Source organism: Anguilla anguilla, chromosome 8, assembly GCF_013347855.1.
Source record: "Anguilla anguilla isolate fAngAng1 chromosome 8, fAngAng1.pri, whole genome shotgun sequence".
Lineage (NCBI taxonomy): Eukaryota > Metazoa > Chordata > Actinopteri > Anguilliformes > Anguillidae > Anguilla > Anguilla anguilla.
Window position 1 is genome coordinate 9,583,812 of NC_049208.1, and position 17,149 is coordinate 9,600,960.

The following is a 17,149-nucleotide window of genomic DNA, read 5'->3' on the forward strand; positions in this document are numbered from 1 at the left end:
GCAAGACACGCAGAGCCAAGATCCAGCCAGAAAACTCCCGTGTTATTCTGGCTGGCGGACAGCCTGGCTGTGCCAATGTGGGCTGGGCTGGGCTGCGCAGCATGGTCTTCTAATGGTGGACAGAAAACAATTTGCGTTGGAGAGACCAAAAATTACTGACGGGGAAACGGTTATTAACGCTGAGAATGCGGTGCCGCGGCAAAAAAAAACTCCTACCTTTCTGTCCATCGCTGCAATGCAGTCTGCTGTCTCGATGTTGAAGCAAAAAAAAAACAAACAAAAAAATAAAAAATTAATAATGAAAGAGTCTCTGTCCGGCGCTCTAGTTCTGAACTTCCTCGCGGCTCCAGATTGTGATTCACTCACACTCCCCCCTGGACGTTAGCACGGATAGATGGATGCCTGCTTGGCTCGGAAGGGGCCGAGTCTGGAGGATGGAGCCCGGCTCAGGCGAGGCTTAGTGCGGCGGAGGCAGCGGCGCAGGCGCGGGCACACTTGGAGACCGATCAATTCAAAAGAGGATTAGAAGGGAGCGTCGTCAAATTACCCCGGGACTGCGAGTGGTAGATGTTCGCCAGAAATATTCACGGTACGATGGACAGATCTTAGTTTTCCGTGAAGTTCGCGTATACGGGAAACCCATATGTATATAATTCTGCCGATGAGCTCAAAACCTCTGTCAGAAGAACAGGGGGTGTTAGGGGGTGTGAACAAAGTACCTGGCCGAATGAAACCGTTTCACAGAGGTCGCTGGGAGGTAAGAAGCAACTTGTCCTTTCAGCACGTGCACGAGTCAAGTGAACGAATAATCCATCGTCGCGTTCAGCAGAAACACAGAAAGGTGACTTCATAAAACTCCAAATGGAATTTTCCTTTTCAAAAACAAAGCAACTATGGCTTGGCAGGTCATACTGCATGTACAGTACCTGTACAGTACCGTGTGTCAGTCACTTTCAGGATATATATATTTATTTAGAGCATAGAAAAGTGAAAGCAATGTGGCAGATAGCTGACCTCAGTAGTTACTCCAAACCAGTTAGATAAGAAAGGAAAAACGGATAAGAGGACGCTATTCGAGTATTGCTTTGGCCCTTAACTTCTACTGGCAATATTCACTCTGAGCAACAGAGACACACTTTTCTTAAGTTTCAATTAAGTTTAAGTTTAAATTTAATTGAAATTGAAAGTTTAAATTAAGAATAACTCACTGTTATTTCTTTGGTGCTGGCAAACCCTTGACATAGTATGTGCTGTTGGAAAGTAATGATTTACAGTAAGTACTATATTTTACTGGGGCAAAGGAAAGTATGTCGAGATTCAAACCACACTTACCAGAAAGGATTATGGGAATCTATTGTGATAGAGGTGTTGAGATTTTCAACATAGACTCAATTTGTTGAGTAACAAACACTTTTGCAAACACAGCCTAATGCATCACAGTAGTTATAATTTTAGATGAGTTCCAAATTCATTTTTCCTCTTATACTGTCCAGCAATATGTCAGTTTACAATTCATGATTTAGCTTAAATCACATAAATTGTGTGTGACTGTGGTGGTGAAGGACATGCTTTCTAATATCTGCAGCATGCTTTCGTATGTTCCTTCTGAAAGAACTTGAACATTGTTTGAGCCGGCTATTCAGGCACTACAAAAAGATTCTTCACAGCATCCATATTTTAAACTGTAAAGTTATGTTTTTTTATACCCTGGGGTCAGGCACGGAAAAGGCATCGTTTGTTGAGCTGCAGTCTGTAATGATTTTAGTGAAAATGAGTGTTGCTGGCCTAAATCGCACGAGTTAGAGGCGACTGTCCGTTGTTGCTTTCTGCCACTGCGCCATCTGCTGGACAAAACCTGAAATTACAGCCGCTGGTTCATTCCAATCCATCGCCCTCACAGGAGTGGATGGGGAAGATAACTTAGCAGAACCGCCACATACAATTGCACTCCGAAAATGAATCCCTAGAAATGAATCCGCTATAAATAGAGCATTAATCCTGGACATTTCTTCGTTGTTTGTAAAGACTCTTGCCAAAGTAATGCTCGTCTGGCTGTCTGCCTGTCCACAAGATTGAAATCGGTTAGTTTCAGCAATGAGAAGAGATGACTCCTTTTGTTCTCCAGAGCAAAGCCTTTACCATGTCGAAGGCACAGACTACGATGACCTTGTGGTGTGACGTTCCTGCTGAGAGGCAGACTGAATATACCTTTGTGGCAAGATAAGAACATGGCAGAATATTATAGTGTAGCCAACCTGTTGATACAGCTAGTGATCAATGCATTTATTTTCCATTCCTTCGCATATTTTCACAGGAAACCAGAAAATATAAAAAACATATAACTACAAATTACTTGTATGTGCATTACAGTATGGTTTGTTAATATTATTTTAAATGTTAAGAAACCATACTGTGTATTTTAGGTATGAAACATTTCCTGATACAGTAGCACGGGGGTCCAAACCACATACTAATTGTAGAAACCTGAAAATATCAAGTGTCACGGATTTAAAAAAGATGTGAAAAGACTTCTGACGGACGAGTCTGATCAGTACCGCTTAAAAAAAAAAAAAAAACAGCCTGCAAAGACAACACAGGAACACGCCTCCGCTAAATAAAAGAATGATTTAATAGATTTTTTTCCTTTCGTTTTTTAAAAGCCGTATTTTACACAGTCTATGCTTCAAGTCCGAGACGTACAACAGCAGGAGTGCCTCCTCCACGGAGGAGAACAGAAAGAGCGAAACGAATGGCCCCGCCCACAGAGGGGCGGGAGGTCCTGGGGCGGCAGACCACACCCCCCGCCCCGCCCCGCCCCACCCCCCCCAGTCTGCCAAACCACGCCCCCTTCCCTGTCTGCTTGCGTACCCAAAACACAAGAAAAATAAAAATAAAATAGGACAGGCACGACGAGTCCACCAATTATTCTTATACATTTTTATATCTATACATTGGAAAAAAAAACCAAAAAAAAAAAAAACAAAAGAAAAAAGATATAGCACATAATCCATCTGCGTGACATTTTTCCACAGGGATGAATTTTCTAAAGAAAACAACACCCTGTGAATAAAAAAAAATAAAATACAAATAAACCAAAAAATAAAGAAATATCTTGCTTCTGAGATCAATTAACCACCCCCCTATGACTTCATCTTTCCCTACGGTTACCATAGGCTGGTCCTTCCCAGAATGCAACAGAGGCCGGTGCTCAGCAGAGAAATATGGAGGGAGGATGTATGTTGCATTGTGTGAGTGTGTGGACTGCTGTCATGTGTGCTGGGTTGTATGTGTGTATGTGTTTGTATGTGTGCGTGCTTATGTGTGCGCACTGCTGTGTTCTGAGTGTGTCTGTGCGTGTGTGTGCGCACGGGCACTGCAGTGTTCTGTGTGCGCGTGTGTTCTGTGTGTGTATTCTGTGTGCGTTTGTGCATGTGTGTGTGTGTGCGTGTGCGTGTGTGTGCTTTTGTATGTGTGTGCGCGTTTGTGCGTGTGTGTTCTGTGTGTGTGTGTGTGCATTTGTGCGTGTGTGTGTGCGTTTGTGTGTGTGTATGTGTGCGTGTGTGTGTGTGTGTGTATTCTATGTGTGTGTGTATTCTGTGTGTGTGTGTGCGTGTGTGTGTGTGCGCGGGACGGCCGGTGGCCTTATCGGCGGTAGAGGCCGAACGCCACGAAGCTGAAGAAGATGGTGAGGCCCACCAGGGAGGCGGTAGCCGTGGCGGTGAAGAACTGGCGGTACTGGATCTGGAAGTACCACAGCACCGACAGCATGAGCACGAAGAAGGGCACCATGAGGCTGCCCACGTTGAGCGCCACGTGGACCTGGTCGGCCGCGCGCGCGCCCGCGGGCACCTGCGGCGTGGCGTGCTGCGAGACGTGGCAGTGCAGGACGCAGTTGTCCGCCAGGTTGAGGGAGGCCAGCGTCTGGGCGTCGTCCCGGAGCAGCTGGCCCTGGTAGATCAGGCGCACCTGGTGCTCCTGTCCCGTGAAGTAAGTCCTGCGGGTGGGTAGGATGGGGGGGCGGGATGGGGGGCGAGGGTAAGACAGAAAAAACAGGCGGGATCCGTTACTGGTCTGCTTCAGACGAGCCACAACAGCACCACACTCATCAGTTAATACTGGTGAGCATTCAGTATTGTAATGCCTTCATTAAGCATCAGTGCAATGACTGAGTTTGACCGGTTCAAAGTTTTAGACTGCATGAGTATACAGTATGGAAAGGAATAGAACAACACCAAAATGATCATAGTCACAAGCATTCTGTCAACAAGTTATATAATGAAACATTATATCCCATTTATAAACATACAACTTCATAACATAAATGCACACCAAATCTTATTCCGATATTATCTCCAATGTTACTGAGACCATAATACATTAGATGGACAGCCAGCCAGCAAAATCATTCAGCAATCCTTTAATTATTAATAAAGGCACTCTAGATAATTACAGGTTCCCTAACATTCATACTGAAACTTAAAGGTTTCCAGTTACACTCACAGCAGCCAGCCAAAATGACTGGCTTGACTGGGAGATGTGGCAGTGCAGGACGCAGTTGTCGGCCATGTTGAGTGAGGCCAGGGTCTGGGAGTCTGGCTTGAGTTGATATTCATTCATTTTTAAAAATGTACCTTTGCAGTTACACACTATGTTATCTTAACACACAGAATAGAAAAAACTCTTCTGTTAGTTCAATGTGAAGTGCATTAGTTACAATCTACCAATTTTGTTACATATGCAGTCTACCGATTTGGTTACATGTGCAACATGCCTAGAATTCTACTGTTGGAAAATGGCGGAAATTCATTCTTAAATACTTTATAAATCAATGTAAGTACTGTTCTTCCGTAAACCCATATGTCACCCAAGCTGGACGCGGTACTATAACTCATAGCCTGTAGGTCCAAAACTGTAAGAGGAAATCACTTTTTATTGTTGGAAGCCACAGCGACAACGACAAGCGGTCCTGACAGGCTACTTTTCACATTTATGACCCGTTACAGAAAGCTAGGCTTTGCGCGAGCTGCACTGCAGCGAATGGTTAAAGAATCACTGAAGAACCACGAGCCGTAGCGACCGGAGCTGGTCAAAGTTCCGGGGGTGGCTGAACTGAGCATGTGCAGGGTTTCGGAGAGGCCAGAGTGATTAAAGGAATCCGTGAACCAGAAGCTGCCGAGTCATTCTGGAGATCCTGGCTGACGCTGGCCAGCTGACCACCCGCTGCCGGGGAGGGAGAATCCTCGTCTCCCCCCCCCCCCCCCCCGCCCTCCCTCGGGGTCGCCCTGGAAACCCGCCACCCCGAACGGTAGGCATGGAGACCGCGTGACACGCGTCGAGTGTCATACGGAGGCTCCCCCCCCCCGTGGGGTGACACGCCCTGATAGGGCACACGGGCTGCCGCCTCCTTCTTCACACTTCTCCCCTCCCCCCCAGGGCCCTGAGACCAAAGGCCTCCATTAGCAGCCGGGCCCTCAGACCCGAGACACCACTGCACGCACGTCAGTGATGCAATCATTGCCACTGCACAGTCAGGAAGAGCGACCGTTCACCAAGGAGAGCAGAGAGTAGAAAAATATGACTCATAACTCTTAGAGCAGTACATTAAGTCTTTTGACTTCGCACCTTAGGTTGTCGTGCTGGTGTGCGTGCGTCTCTCCGGTTACATAACAAACCAAATATTTTCTTCAGAAGATGAATTTTTACCAACATGAGCATTTTGTCAGTACGGTTATTTTATCTTCATCCACTCAGCCACAATTCCCTGTCCGTGACTTTGCAGACGAGGCCAACAGGACAGCCTGAGTTCACCTAATAACCATATGAGGTGAGATGTCATTCTTTTCCCTTTTTTAAATAGTTTGCAGTTCCACATGAACACATATATTGAACAAAAAATACAAATGGCAGCATTCAAACCATGAAGGGTACGGGAGGTCCCATCACGGTGCGGGGTGCGTTTTCCTGGCACAGTTAGGGATTAACAGTGCCTTGAGAACACAAGGTCAACATCAATTATCACTTAACGGTACCACGTAGTCACGGAGAGAGAGAGAGAGAGAGAGAGCGGTGTCTTTCAAAATGAGAAAGCCCAGTCCACAAGTGGTCATGCAACGGCTTGAAGAGCACGACCCTGACATTACCCAATCAAAGCATTTACAGGAATATTCTGGAACAGCGCCTGAAATGCTTTCCCCCTTGCATCACCCCAGCGTGATTCGATCGACTTTCCCCTGGTATAGTGATGATGTAATCCACCAGCAGAATTTCAGAAGCCACCAGGCTCAATGCCAGGAAGCATAAAGGTTGCACGGACCACATATCGTAGCCTAATTGGACCACACATGTGGACCACGTATTGGAGCCTAATTAAGTGAGTTAAAACGTGTCTCCTATGTTCACTACAATTAGTTATATATTGCATTTGCATGCAAATTGTGCAGCCCAATTAGAGCAACAAATGTGGTGCTGAATAACAAAATAAAATAAAAAATCAAATGACATCCCTCATGACCTCCTCCAATTAGTGGATATTATTGCTTTAATTAGAAGAACTGGTAACCTCAGTAAGAGCGCTCTCTCTCTCTCTCAGGCTCATCAGACTCAAACCCTTAAATTCCCATAATGCCAACTTCCAACATAATAATGTAATGAGAAATATTCAGCTGAAAAATTATTTAATACATTACACAAAAAACGTAATTTTAGCACTTCTGTTTATGTATCACCAATCACCTAAATAAGTAGTTCTGCACTGTCACAACCGCAGTACTGTGAGTTTCACATACAGTGTTGTACAGCCTTACTTAAGGACATTACATAAATCCGTGAAGAAAAATCCTATCTCAGAGCAATGTATCCTTTTGACATGCTAAGTGGGGTTAGAGGTTGTTTGGTGGTTTTTCTAAAACTCAATGCCTTTGGCTACGACGGGTAAAGGGGAGGAGGGAGGGGTACTGCGTTTACCCTGCCGAAACCTGCAGACCGAGATTAGAACTTTATAGCCAAAATCCTGGCAGGAAAGCCCCTTCTCAGTCCCATATGGGCAGTATGGAAAGGTTTAGCTTTAGTGCTTCCAGAACTGAAGGCCTGATCAAGTCCTTGCCTTGGACAAGCACACTTATCTTGAGTATCAAAAGGACTCCAGTCCGGTGAATCCCACAGGCCTCGAGTTTAAATGTTCAACGTTTTTGACGCTAAGCTTGAGTATCATTGTGTGCAAGTGTGTGTGCACGCGCGCGCGCGTGTGTGTGTGTGTGTGTGTGTGAGAGAGAGAGAGAGAAAGAGGGAGACAGCAGTGGTTTGAGGAGTGGTTCTTACAGTACAGCAGCCCTATTACCAGACATTTGGTTCCACTACTGACCACTCCAGTAAGTCTCCAGCCGTAAGTTGCAAGACACAGTACACTGTTTGAAAATTCAACAAACAGTGCAAGGTGCCGCTTAGCAAATGGGTCACAACTCCACAGAACAAACAGGCAGATCCTTCAGCGGCACGGCGGGACGCTGCGTGAAAAGGCCGAGCCCTCTTCCTCCATTACAAACGCCGTGTGCCTGCAGGGGCCAGATGAGCAGCGGCTACGCTGCAGTCGCGATGCCCAGAGGCCGACAACTCACGACTCGCACGCTATCGATTCAAGGGAATTCGATATGCAAGTGACTCCATCCCGTCTGCTTCGGCTGAGGTCAGGTGACCAGGCAGGCCCACGGTATCGTAGCATGCAGATTCCCGGGCCCCGGGTCATGCTATCACACTATGCAGATTCCCGGGCCTTTGTCCCAGATGTCCTGCATCAACAAGGGTTCATGGAAACACACTAATGCGGGATAACGATCTTACAGGAACCGCCCTCGGAATAAGGGGCAGCTGTTTGATCAAGTCTTTTCCAACCCCCGTCAATAATTATGCCTCTGATTTCTGTGTGTCCAGGAACTTGCAGGTCAGGTAGTGCTTTGTTAATTAAAAAATAAATTCTCGCATTGTAATTACAGTAATTACCCAATAAGCAAGTGGGTCTCAGAAGAGGCCTACTGGGGCCCATCAGCGCTTGTCGCTGTCAGCACTTGTCATGTTTGCACACGGCGTGCGGGCTGACCTGACATGCCTTGTCAAACACCCTCTGAGGAAGAGCAAGACTGACCTGTTCCACATACAAACGGCCTGCACAGGAGGACCAGAAGCACACATGCATGACGTTTACACTGCACTGCACAAACTCCCCCTATGCTGTTCTCACCCATTACCCTGCACTGGTGGTCGAAACATGTAGGATGGTAAATGGACTGCATTTATATAGCGCTTTTATCCAAAGCGCTTTACAATTGATGCCTCTCATTCGCCAGAGCAGTTAGGGGTTAGGGGTTAGGTGTCTTGCTCAAGGACACTTCGACACGCCCAGGGCGAGGTTTGAACCGGCAACCCTCCGACTGCCAGACAATCGGTCTTACCTCCTGAGCTATGTCGCCCCCTGGAGATGGCTTCTCACATCTCCAGACTAAGGTCATTACATATTTAGGGGTTTGTTGGTGAAAGCACACGGACCTTCCGCCAAGGCTCCTGCAGTGACGTCCTTCACTGGACTAATCTGGCATCGTGCCCCAGTTCTGAGGGGGTTCAGCAGGGCAGTTAGCGGGTCCAAGGGGACAGGGGTCGAAGAGCCCCTAAACTGAGAGTTCAATGGAGCCGTTGACCGCTGTAACCGGTGCGGTCGAGCCCATCCCCGGGAGGCCTTACCTTTTGATGTAGCCGATGGTGTCCTCCGGCTTGACCTGGGCCACCCTCTCGGTGTCGTTGAGGAACTTCAGACGGAGGACCATGTTCCTCTGGGCGTCGTCTGGAGCGGCACTTTCGGTGCTGGCCGGCGACGGCTGGGAGGGGGCGGGGCTGGGGCTGGGGCTGGTCTGGGCGGGGCCGGCGGGCTCCCTGTGCCGCAGCCCGTCCGACCCGAAGCCCTCGTCCGACGGGGAGCCGTCCCCGACCTCCGCCCCCCCGGCGGCCGCCTGCCCCTCCGCCCCCGCCTCCCCGCGGGGCTCATCCTTGCCCTCCTCCCCCAGCCCCCCCGGCGTCGGGGCGCTCTCCGGGGGGAGCGGCTCGGGGCTGGCGCTTTCCGGGGAGGAGGGGGCGGTCCTGTGCGAGGAGGCGGGGCCCGGGGCGGGGGCGGGGGCGAAGAGGTGCTCGGAGCGGTCGGCCGTGTGGGTGGAGGCCCACGCCAGCACCAGGACCAGTGCCAGGAACGCCACCCCGAACAGCAGGGTCACCTCGTCCCCCACGCCCTCGATAAGAGCCATGCTGGGGCGCGTCCCGGACCAAGGCAACGTTCAGCTAGGCACCTTCAGCACAGAGGGAGAGAGCACGGCGTTAGGATGCTGCGTTAGGCTTCTGCGTCAACACTTTCATATGGACACAGGCCACGGGGAGGATGCCAAACCTCACCATCTCGCCAGTTCCCCTGATTGTTCCAAACAAAAGTCTCTGTCTTGGTCTACATTACAGTCTCTGTTCTGGTCTACTCCACACTCTGCTTTGGTCTACTCTACAGCCTCTGTTCTGGTCTACTCTACAGCCTCTGTTCTGGTCTACTCTACAGCCTCTGTTCTGGTCTACTCTACAGCCTCTGTTCTGGTCTACTCTATAGCCTCTCTTTTTCCACAACTGCTGAATATGTCTGCTTTCAGACAGATTTGAGAACTCTGAAACAGATCAAAACAGGTTTGTCGCTATACTGTAGATATTTGAGTGCACCAGGAGAAGCTTTTGACTGGTTTGGTCCAATCAGATCGGAGAGAAGATGGACCCACGCACTGACTGGCACTTAGATAAACTCCACGTGACAAGCCAATTAGCCACCATTCACATGCTCCCCTGCATGGCTTGTGCATCTGCTACTCATTACAAAGACATCACCGTCCGGCATCCAGTGGAAATGAAGGAGAGAGAGGGAGCGCATTTCACCTCCTAATTGGCTTCTCACATCTCCAGACTAACGTCACGAGCAGCCCGTACACCAGCGATCCGTGCCCATGGACACACACTCGAGCTTTCACACTTTAACTGGCAGCCTAATAATGCAGCTTCTCCGGTATGACAAGGCAATTCAGCCTTCTCCAGTATGACACGGCAATTCAGCCTTCTCCAGTATGACAAGCCAATTCAGCCTTCTAGAGTATGACAAGCCAATTCAGCCTTCTCCAGTATGACAAGCCAATTCAGCCTTCTAGAGTATGACAAGCCAATTCAGCCTTCTCCAGTATGACAAGCCAATTCAGCCTTCTAGAGTATGACAAGCCAATTCAGCCTTCTCCAGTATGACAAGCCAATTCAGCCTTCTAGAGTATGACAAGCCAATTCAGCCTTCTCCAGTATGACAAGCCAATTCAGCCTTCTCCAGTATGACAAGGCAATTCAGCCTTCTCCTGTATGACAAGGCAATTCAGCCTTCTCCAGTATGACAAGCCAATTCAGCCTTCTCCGGTATGACAAGGCAATTCAGCCTTCTCCAGTATGACAAGCCAATTCAGCCTTCTCCGGTATGTCAAGGCAATTCTTATAGCGGTATAATTCCTATTGTGTTTCTCAGATTTCCCCCCTTTGACCTTTATACATTTACTGTGCTGAATTGCCTTGTTTTATGCACTTGGCAGTCCAGGGCTTATACGTCCAGGGTATTGGTCTATATGCCCCAGAAACATGACACGCAAAACATGGAACGTGAGGCCCTTTTTTACGTCATCTGCTCCTCTGGCAAAAACACTTATGACAAAAATTACAGGGTGGTACAGAGATGCATGGTACTTCTCAACAACTACGGAAACCACAACATTCCCTCTAATCATCTCCAAAAAAACGTTTACAGCTTCTGAAGAGGGGTAAAGCACAGATCGTTTTTTGATTCGGCATAAAAGGCTGCCCGTGTATACAGCTTACACAGAGGTTTGTATGAACTACAAACTCTCTCTCTACGCTCTCTCTCTACGCTTCACATTCAGTGCTTGCAGAAGTCTGGCTGATGAGTGAGAGACTCTGTTTTGCCATTTTGTCTCCAGGCAACACCAGCAGGGCAACGCACTCAGTCACTGATTTGCAGCCTGAACTCTAAAAATGCAATTACGGACGGGCAAGCGCAGTCTGATACGAATTTTTACACAAGGAACTGGCGAACCATCGTTTCCATCGCGCCATTAGCGAATGGCTGCACTCTCAGCTCCATACGTAAGAGGTGCCGTGACAAGACGTGCACAAGAGGAGAGACAGCGGTACTTATATCGTGGTTCCATTTGCAAATGTATTACTAAGACTTATTTTTTATTTGTTCCCCCCCCCCAAAACTCCAACAGAGGTTATGAATCATTATCATCATCATCATCATTATCAAGTCCTTTCACGGGACAATGGCAGAAAATCAAACTAGCTTTTCTTTCATCCGGGCATTTCGATTGCCCCGATATGTGATGGAGGAAGTGGCTTCGATGAACAAAAGGCAGAAATCACAAGAATAGAAGCCTGAATACACGGCCTCGATCGGGCGAAACAACAGAACTTTATTCCGACTGGCTAGGCCGGCTACGTTAACCGCAACCTGGCTCTGGATCCAGATTTGCACACAAATACAAAATCTGAGAACTTTGAATCATAAAACTATGGCACATTTTCGATACCAAACTTTAGAATTTTCAAGAGCCATGTTATAAAGCATCTAAATTTGTTTTAACATGTTTTAAAAAAAGTAGTTTCAGGTATTCGGTCTGTTTTATAGACATAACAAAGAGCATTCCCATGTTCACAACACATATTTTAAAAATACCTGACAGAACACTCTAATTCAAAGCACTTTTCTAAAATTGCTTACTGCAGGTAATTTAGTCAGCTTTCCTTTAACATTAAAACTGGGCTGGACCTTTCTTTTTAACATTTTTTTTAAACCTTACTACAGTTTCCACTTTGCTATCAGCTTTGGTTAGCAAAATGACTTGGATTAGTGCTTCAGTGATTTTGCATCTGCAGACTGGTGTGTGAATGCTGTTAGCCAGGTCTGGGGCTACTGTTCATTTTAATCACGTGAATGCACTCACGTTTCCCCTACGCTGCAAGTAGGCAGCCTTTATTGAGATGGCAAGCTACGTAGCTACACGGCTACTGTACCTGTAAAACTGCACGAATAAAGTTATAGTAGGACCCCTGGGGCACCGTATGGCATAAAATTACTTTTTAGCATTTAGTACATGCTCTTATCCAGAGAACAGTTACGCAGGGTACATTTTTACATACAATCCATTTGTACAGCTGGCCATTTTTTACTGAAGCAGTGCAGGTTAAGATCCTGGCACGCGGGTACTTTGACAGCAGCACCCCAACCTGGGATCTGAACCAACAACCTCAGAGCTGCAGGCCCTGAAATGTAGGGAGCATTAAAAGACGAAAGCAGGGATTGGCTGCGAGTGCAAGATGAGTCCTTACCCCACTACCACCTTTGTGGTGACGCTTATAGGATGCGGTCACCCCGAAATGCACTTACAAACCTCCTTCCTCACACCAACGTCTAGCCTACATCTTACTGTCCAGTTCAAAATGTCGTTTTTTTTTTTGCTGCCATGTAATTTAGCTGAATCCCAAATTGAACTTTGTGTTTGCAACAACTAAATGGTCCAACTTAATGTGAACCCAGCACAACATGTTTTTTTTTTTTTCCTGAAAACAACATTATGGTATAAAAAAATTACATTTGAAGTGGCCTGCAAAATTCATCCACCCACCACCCATGATTTAGCTCAATCTCAAATAAATTTCAAGTTGCGCACGTCTTTAAAAGACGTCATGGAATAATTTATAATGTGGGGAAGGGGTGATTCACCTGCAGCTGTTAGCATAACTAGGTAGGATTAGTTATGAAGGAGGGCTAATCCAGCGCAGAACTGCTCTAATCCCGTAGTCCAGATTTCCCCAATGAACCACACAGCTCTATTAAATGTGGGAGCACACAAGAGAGTCAGTGTGCAGCTCACATAAGGAGTTTATGGTTTCTCAATGGGGGAGGCTAATGAACTCAAGGGACGAGCTAGCTGGAGGACTTCATGCTACTTGGTGGGCGCACACTTTGCTCAATAACCGGAGGAAAACTAGATAAAGAGTAAATGTTTTTCCGCCTTTTATTTCTCCTTTCAGTCGTTGCCATGTCAACAATTCAAAAACCTGCAAAAACACAGCGACGGTTTACTGACGGAACTGTGAACGCGGCGCATGCCGGCTTTGACACCTGCTGGGGTTTGATACTCCAGTTTCCCACACCGAACCACATTAAAAGCACAACGTTTATGAAAAAGGGAGATGGTTATGTCAATGAGATCACGGCAACATTGACTACTTTTCAGTGTGGCTATGTTTCCAACTCAGCTCAAACCAGTAACCTCTTACGGCTGGTGATATAGGATGACCATACATGCGGAAGTATGAAACAAGCCTGACCGAAAAAATAAAAAATACTGCTGGGGTTACTCGCAGAAATTAATTTTTAAAAAGCACAGAAACGTGGGCATGTGGGCTGGGCTCTCCCACACAAAGAAAAAGATTCTAGGCCCTTTTCAAGGCCTCTAAGAAGCAACTCTTGGGTGAACGATGTGCCTTTTTTTCTTTACAGGAAACGAAGCGTCAGCAGGTGCCAAGGTCCTCGATGTTGTGACAAACAAAGACTTAACCCCTATCCTTTCCGCTAGCCCAACTGAAAAGACCTAACCGCCGCCGCGCCGCCCCCCCCCCCAGTGGAAACATGGCTGCTTGTTTCAGACCGCCCACGGCAGTTCCTACAGCCCGGCTGCTCCACTGCCAATTTGGCCAGAGCGGCTTTGGTTTCCCGCCAACTTTTATACACAGAATTCCGCCACAGCGGATCAACGCCACCCTGCAGTTCCGCAGGCACTTTAGCTGGGCGCCGATAACCCCGCGTTATCCCGCTTAACGGTTTCAGGTGCAACCCAACATCAACACTTTTCCGGATGCCCAATCTGTACCGACGTCGCAAGGCCTTCACAGGTAAAGAAACTGGGACTCCGGCGTGACTCCAGCGGCACAGGCTCATTTCAAGCCCTTAAAACATACCTTAGATATGATCCATAACAAAAACAGGCTAAATCGCAGAGAAGCAGTTGGTTGGTTGGATGGATGACCCAAGCATTTAAAGTAACATTGTGAAAGGGGCCACTACATTTGCACACGTTTTATACATTACAATCACTAAGCATTCGCTTTCTCAAGAACAATTTCAATTCCTATGCATGCAAGTTAAATCACACCTTGTGTTTTACGTTACGAATATTTTTTTCACAGCAACTGCATGAGCTGTCGTCAATCCGTACTTCTCGTGCAAGTATATATGGCTGTATTGAACAAGCACCCGACGGGAATAGCCGTATTCCAGACAAGATATGACGGAACAAATCAATAATTTCCAAATGGATTACACAATTAGGAACTCGGTACGTCCACATGGCACAGCACGCTTACCACTCAGCACTTTTATACTCACAATATTGCCTAAGACCCTGAAGCATTAATTCTGACACGCCAACTAAAAATGAAATACTGCCAAGCTTTCAGCATGGAGTGCGGTTTGAATAATAACCGGCTACGTATATTGAATGTAGGCTACTGCTATATAAGGCCAGAGAACTCCGCGAGGCCTAGGGGATGATTGGTAGCATAAGGTGGCGGTACCCAGTGCCAGATTCGCCCCATGGAGCTCCGTACGCGTCTTTGTTTTCTCTCAAAACGGTGCTACGGGAGACGGAGCTTTTTCAGACGTGGATCTAGGTCAGAAGAAATTCTTTCGAGTTAATCTTCTCCAGCCATGCAAAAATCTTCCACAACCTTTGAACAGAGGGTCGCTGGGGAAACGCGGATTTTGGCATTTGAGTTGTTCCCCGTTTATGGTGTTGCTTAAACTGCCAGTCATGTTTTTAATTGGTTTAATTATCAGGTAGGCTCTGTTAGAGACAGTTCATAAGCAAGAGAGGTTTGAACCACCACCACCACACAACCACAGCAAAATAAAACTAATTATTTACCTATGCTAGCTGTCGAACAACTTTGTCAACTTGACTGTTTCACGTAGGCTATCGTATGCATTTGAATTTTTAAAGTTTTTACACAATACCATAACAATAGTGCCCTGCCCTTATCTCTTTACTTGGCAGTAATGGGAAGAGACAATTTCTTTACAGTAACAGACAACATGGCGATAGTTAACAATTATATGTTTGAAAACAGCTACACCTAGCCATCTCTCCAGTTAACTACGTGCACTGCCTCTTAACCTGCATTCACAAAAAATTAAAAGGATGAATGCATGCAAACAAACGCTCAGTTTCTTCGTCTGTTGCGTTGAGCAACTGGGTAATCCGCAAATACTAATGTCAAAATAACGATTTACGTAAGTGACATCTTAGCTCCAATTTGTTTCCAACCACCAAGGCAGCTGGAAAACAATCTGCCTTTACAGAGGCGTTTTAATAAGCAGCACAGCATTATCTCTCTGACCAGCCGCCAAGCGAAGGAAACGCATCGTTCGTTGCATATTAGCTTGCTAGCAATCTCAGGTACAACGAAGGGAAAAGCTGGCTAATTTATATTAAAACGCCGACGTGAATGCATATCGCGAAACGGTTATGTACCAAGTAACCGAACTACCGAAACTGCTAAGAAAGGTTAGCCATTGCAGTCGCTAGCAAGCCACAAATTTCTATAAAGACTAAAATCAACTTCCATATGTCCCCAAAATAGCAAGCTAGCGTTAGCTAATATTAGCTGGCTACCTAGCAAGATGTTTCAAACGCAACAAAAAAAGTGACCAAGACTCACTCTACATTTTACCCACAAAAACATGTTGATTAACAAGGCACAGAACTCGCGGTACATAACCACACAGTTACGTACAATTTATATTAACTTACTGGTAATGTTTTGGACTGCATGGCAAATAATTCTCACTCCGCTCCACTTCTCACTTCCTGACTGAGAGTCGGACCGGATGTGACTGATTCTTTCTACCACTGGGCTCTGGGAGATGTAGTTCATTGAATGAGTTTCATATTCGAATCATCCTCGCCAAAACCCCCTTGCATACACACAGCCACGTTAAACATAAAAAAAACATGTATATTTTTGTTGCCACATCGTTAACAAGAATGTAGGGTCAATATGCAAAATTGCCTTAAAACGTCATCTTTCTGTGCACCTTCCGTAACATTGTCGGTTTGTGGATGTTGTATATTTGTGTTGATTGAGTATTGAATCACCCATTTAAAATTATCTTTCGGTTTAATGTTATCATCACGACCGTTACCCAGAGGCACGATTCATGCCCTACTTGGTAATTCGGTTTTTCTGTGCTATGTGACAAACTCCTTTCCCCTGGGACTTAAAAAAGCAATTATCTTTCTTATCCATCTAGCCAGTGACTTGAAATTCAGCTCCACTGTATTATTCTTCTATTCTTCAACGCGAGAACTGGAAATTAGCTACACAAAATGAGGTACACTGCGACAGTGTTCGGCCTACTATTCAATCGCGCCTGCATTATATCCAGATCCCAGCACTTTCGCCATTATACCTCGTGCTATTTCATTAGTATTTATGGTTGCATGGACCCCCATGCATTTAAAAAAAAATTATATCACAGATTTGGAGAGCTGTTCTTGTTGTAATTCAATTCTGTGGTGTTGAGGTTTAAAACTGAAGTTTGAGCTCTAGCTAAGCACACTGCGATCGACCCAATCTGTATCATTTAATAAAGTAAATTGTGTGACTGTTGCGTTTATAAATGCCTAAATTAATAAATAAAAAACTCTCCTTATTTTACCAAAAAGAAGAAATTAATAAAATGATATATATCTATCTATCTATCTATCTATCTATCTATCTATCTATCTATCTATCTATCTATCTATCTATCTATCTATCTATCTATCTATCTATCTATCTATCTATCTATCTATCTATCATCTATCTATCTATCTATCTATCTTCACATAAAGAGACATTGCAAGAAAATGCCTCGTAATGACATTTGCTTGTGATCAGCTGCTTTTGACATGAACTGATGAACAGAAAAGCTGCCATAGACATCTGACCCAAGTCAGTTACAGCATTAACCTCCTGCCAGTGA

General features: G+C 46.1%; 2 protein-coding genes across 3 annotated transcripts in view; both read right to left on the reverse strand.

Annotated features, from left to right (window-relative positions):
* LOC118233592 (SWI/SNF-related matrix-associated actin-dependent regulator of chromatin subfamily D member 3-like) overlaps positions 1-755 on the reverse strand; it is a 50,899-nt gene extending 50,144 nt beyond the window's left edge. The window contains exon 1 of the mRNA XM_035429364.1: positions 217-755. Within this exon, the coding sequence (XP_035285255.1) occupies positions 217-228 (12 nt within the window). The 5' untranslated portion in view covers positions 229-755. The remainder of the gene's footprint in view (positions 1-216) is intronic.
* A 2,807-nt stretch (positions 756-3,562) lies between these two features.
* tmub1 (transmembrane and ubiquitin-like domain containing 1) lies at positions 3,563-16,028 on the reverse strand. Of its 2 annotated transcripts, none has more exons than XM_035428369.1 (3): positions 15,936-16,028; positions 8,731-9,326; positions 3,563-3,994 (listed from the first exon to the last, which is right to left on the reverse strand). In XM_035428369.1, exons 2-3 carry the CDS (start codon positions 9,282-9,284, stop codon positions 3,643-3,645), a joined length of 906 nt encoding a protein of 301 aa, XP_035284260.1. In that variant the 5' UTR covers positions 9,285-9,326; positions 15,936-16,028; the 3' UTR covers positions 3,563-3,642. The 2 variants fall into 2 exon arrangements, with proteins under 2 accessions (XP_035284260.1, XP_035284261.1); XM_035428370.1 differs by lacking the exon at positions 15,936-16,028 and adding an exon at positions 14,513-14,600.
* Between the last annotated feature and the right edge of the window lie 1,121 nt (positions 16,029-17,149).

Bases quoted from the DNA above. Each gene is read 5' to 3' on its own strand.
- tmub1 (XM_035428369.1), bottom strand. From the start codon at position 9,284: ATGGCTCTTATCGAGGGCGTGGGGGACGAGGTGACCCTGCTGTTCGGG. The intron at 3,995-8,730 runs GTAAGGCCTCCC...ACCCACCCGCAG, and splicing joins ACCATCGGCTACATCAAAAG to GACTTACTTCACGGGACAGG.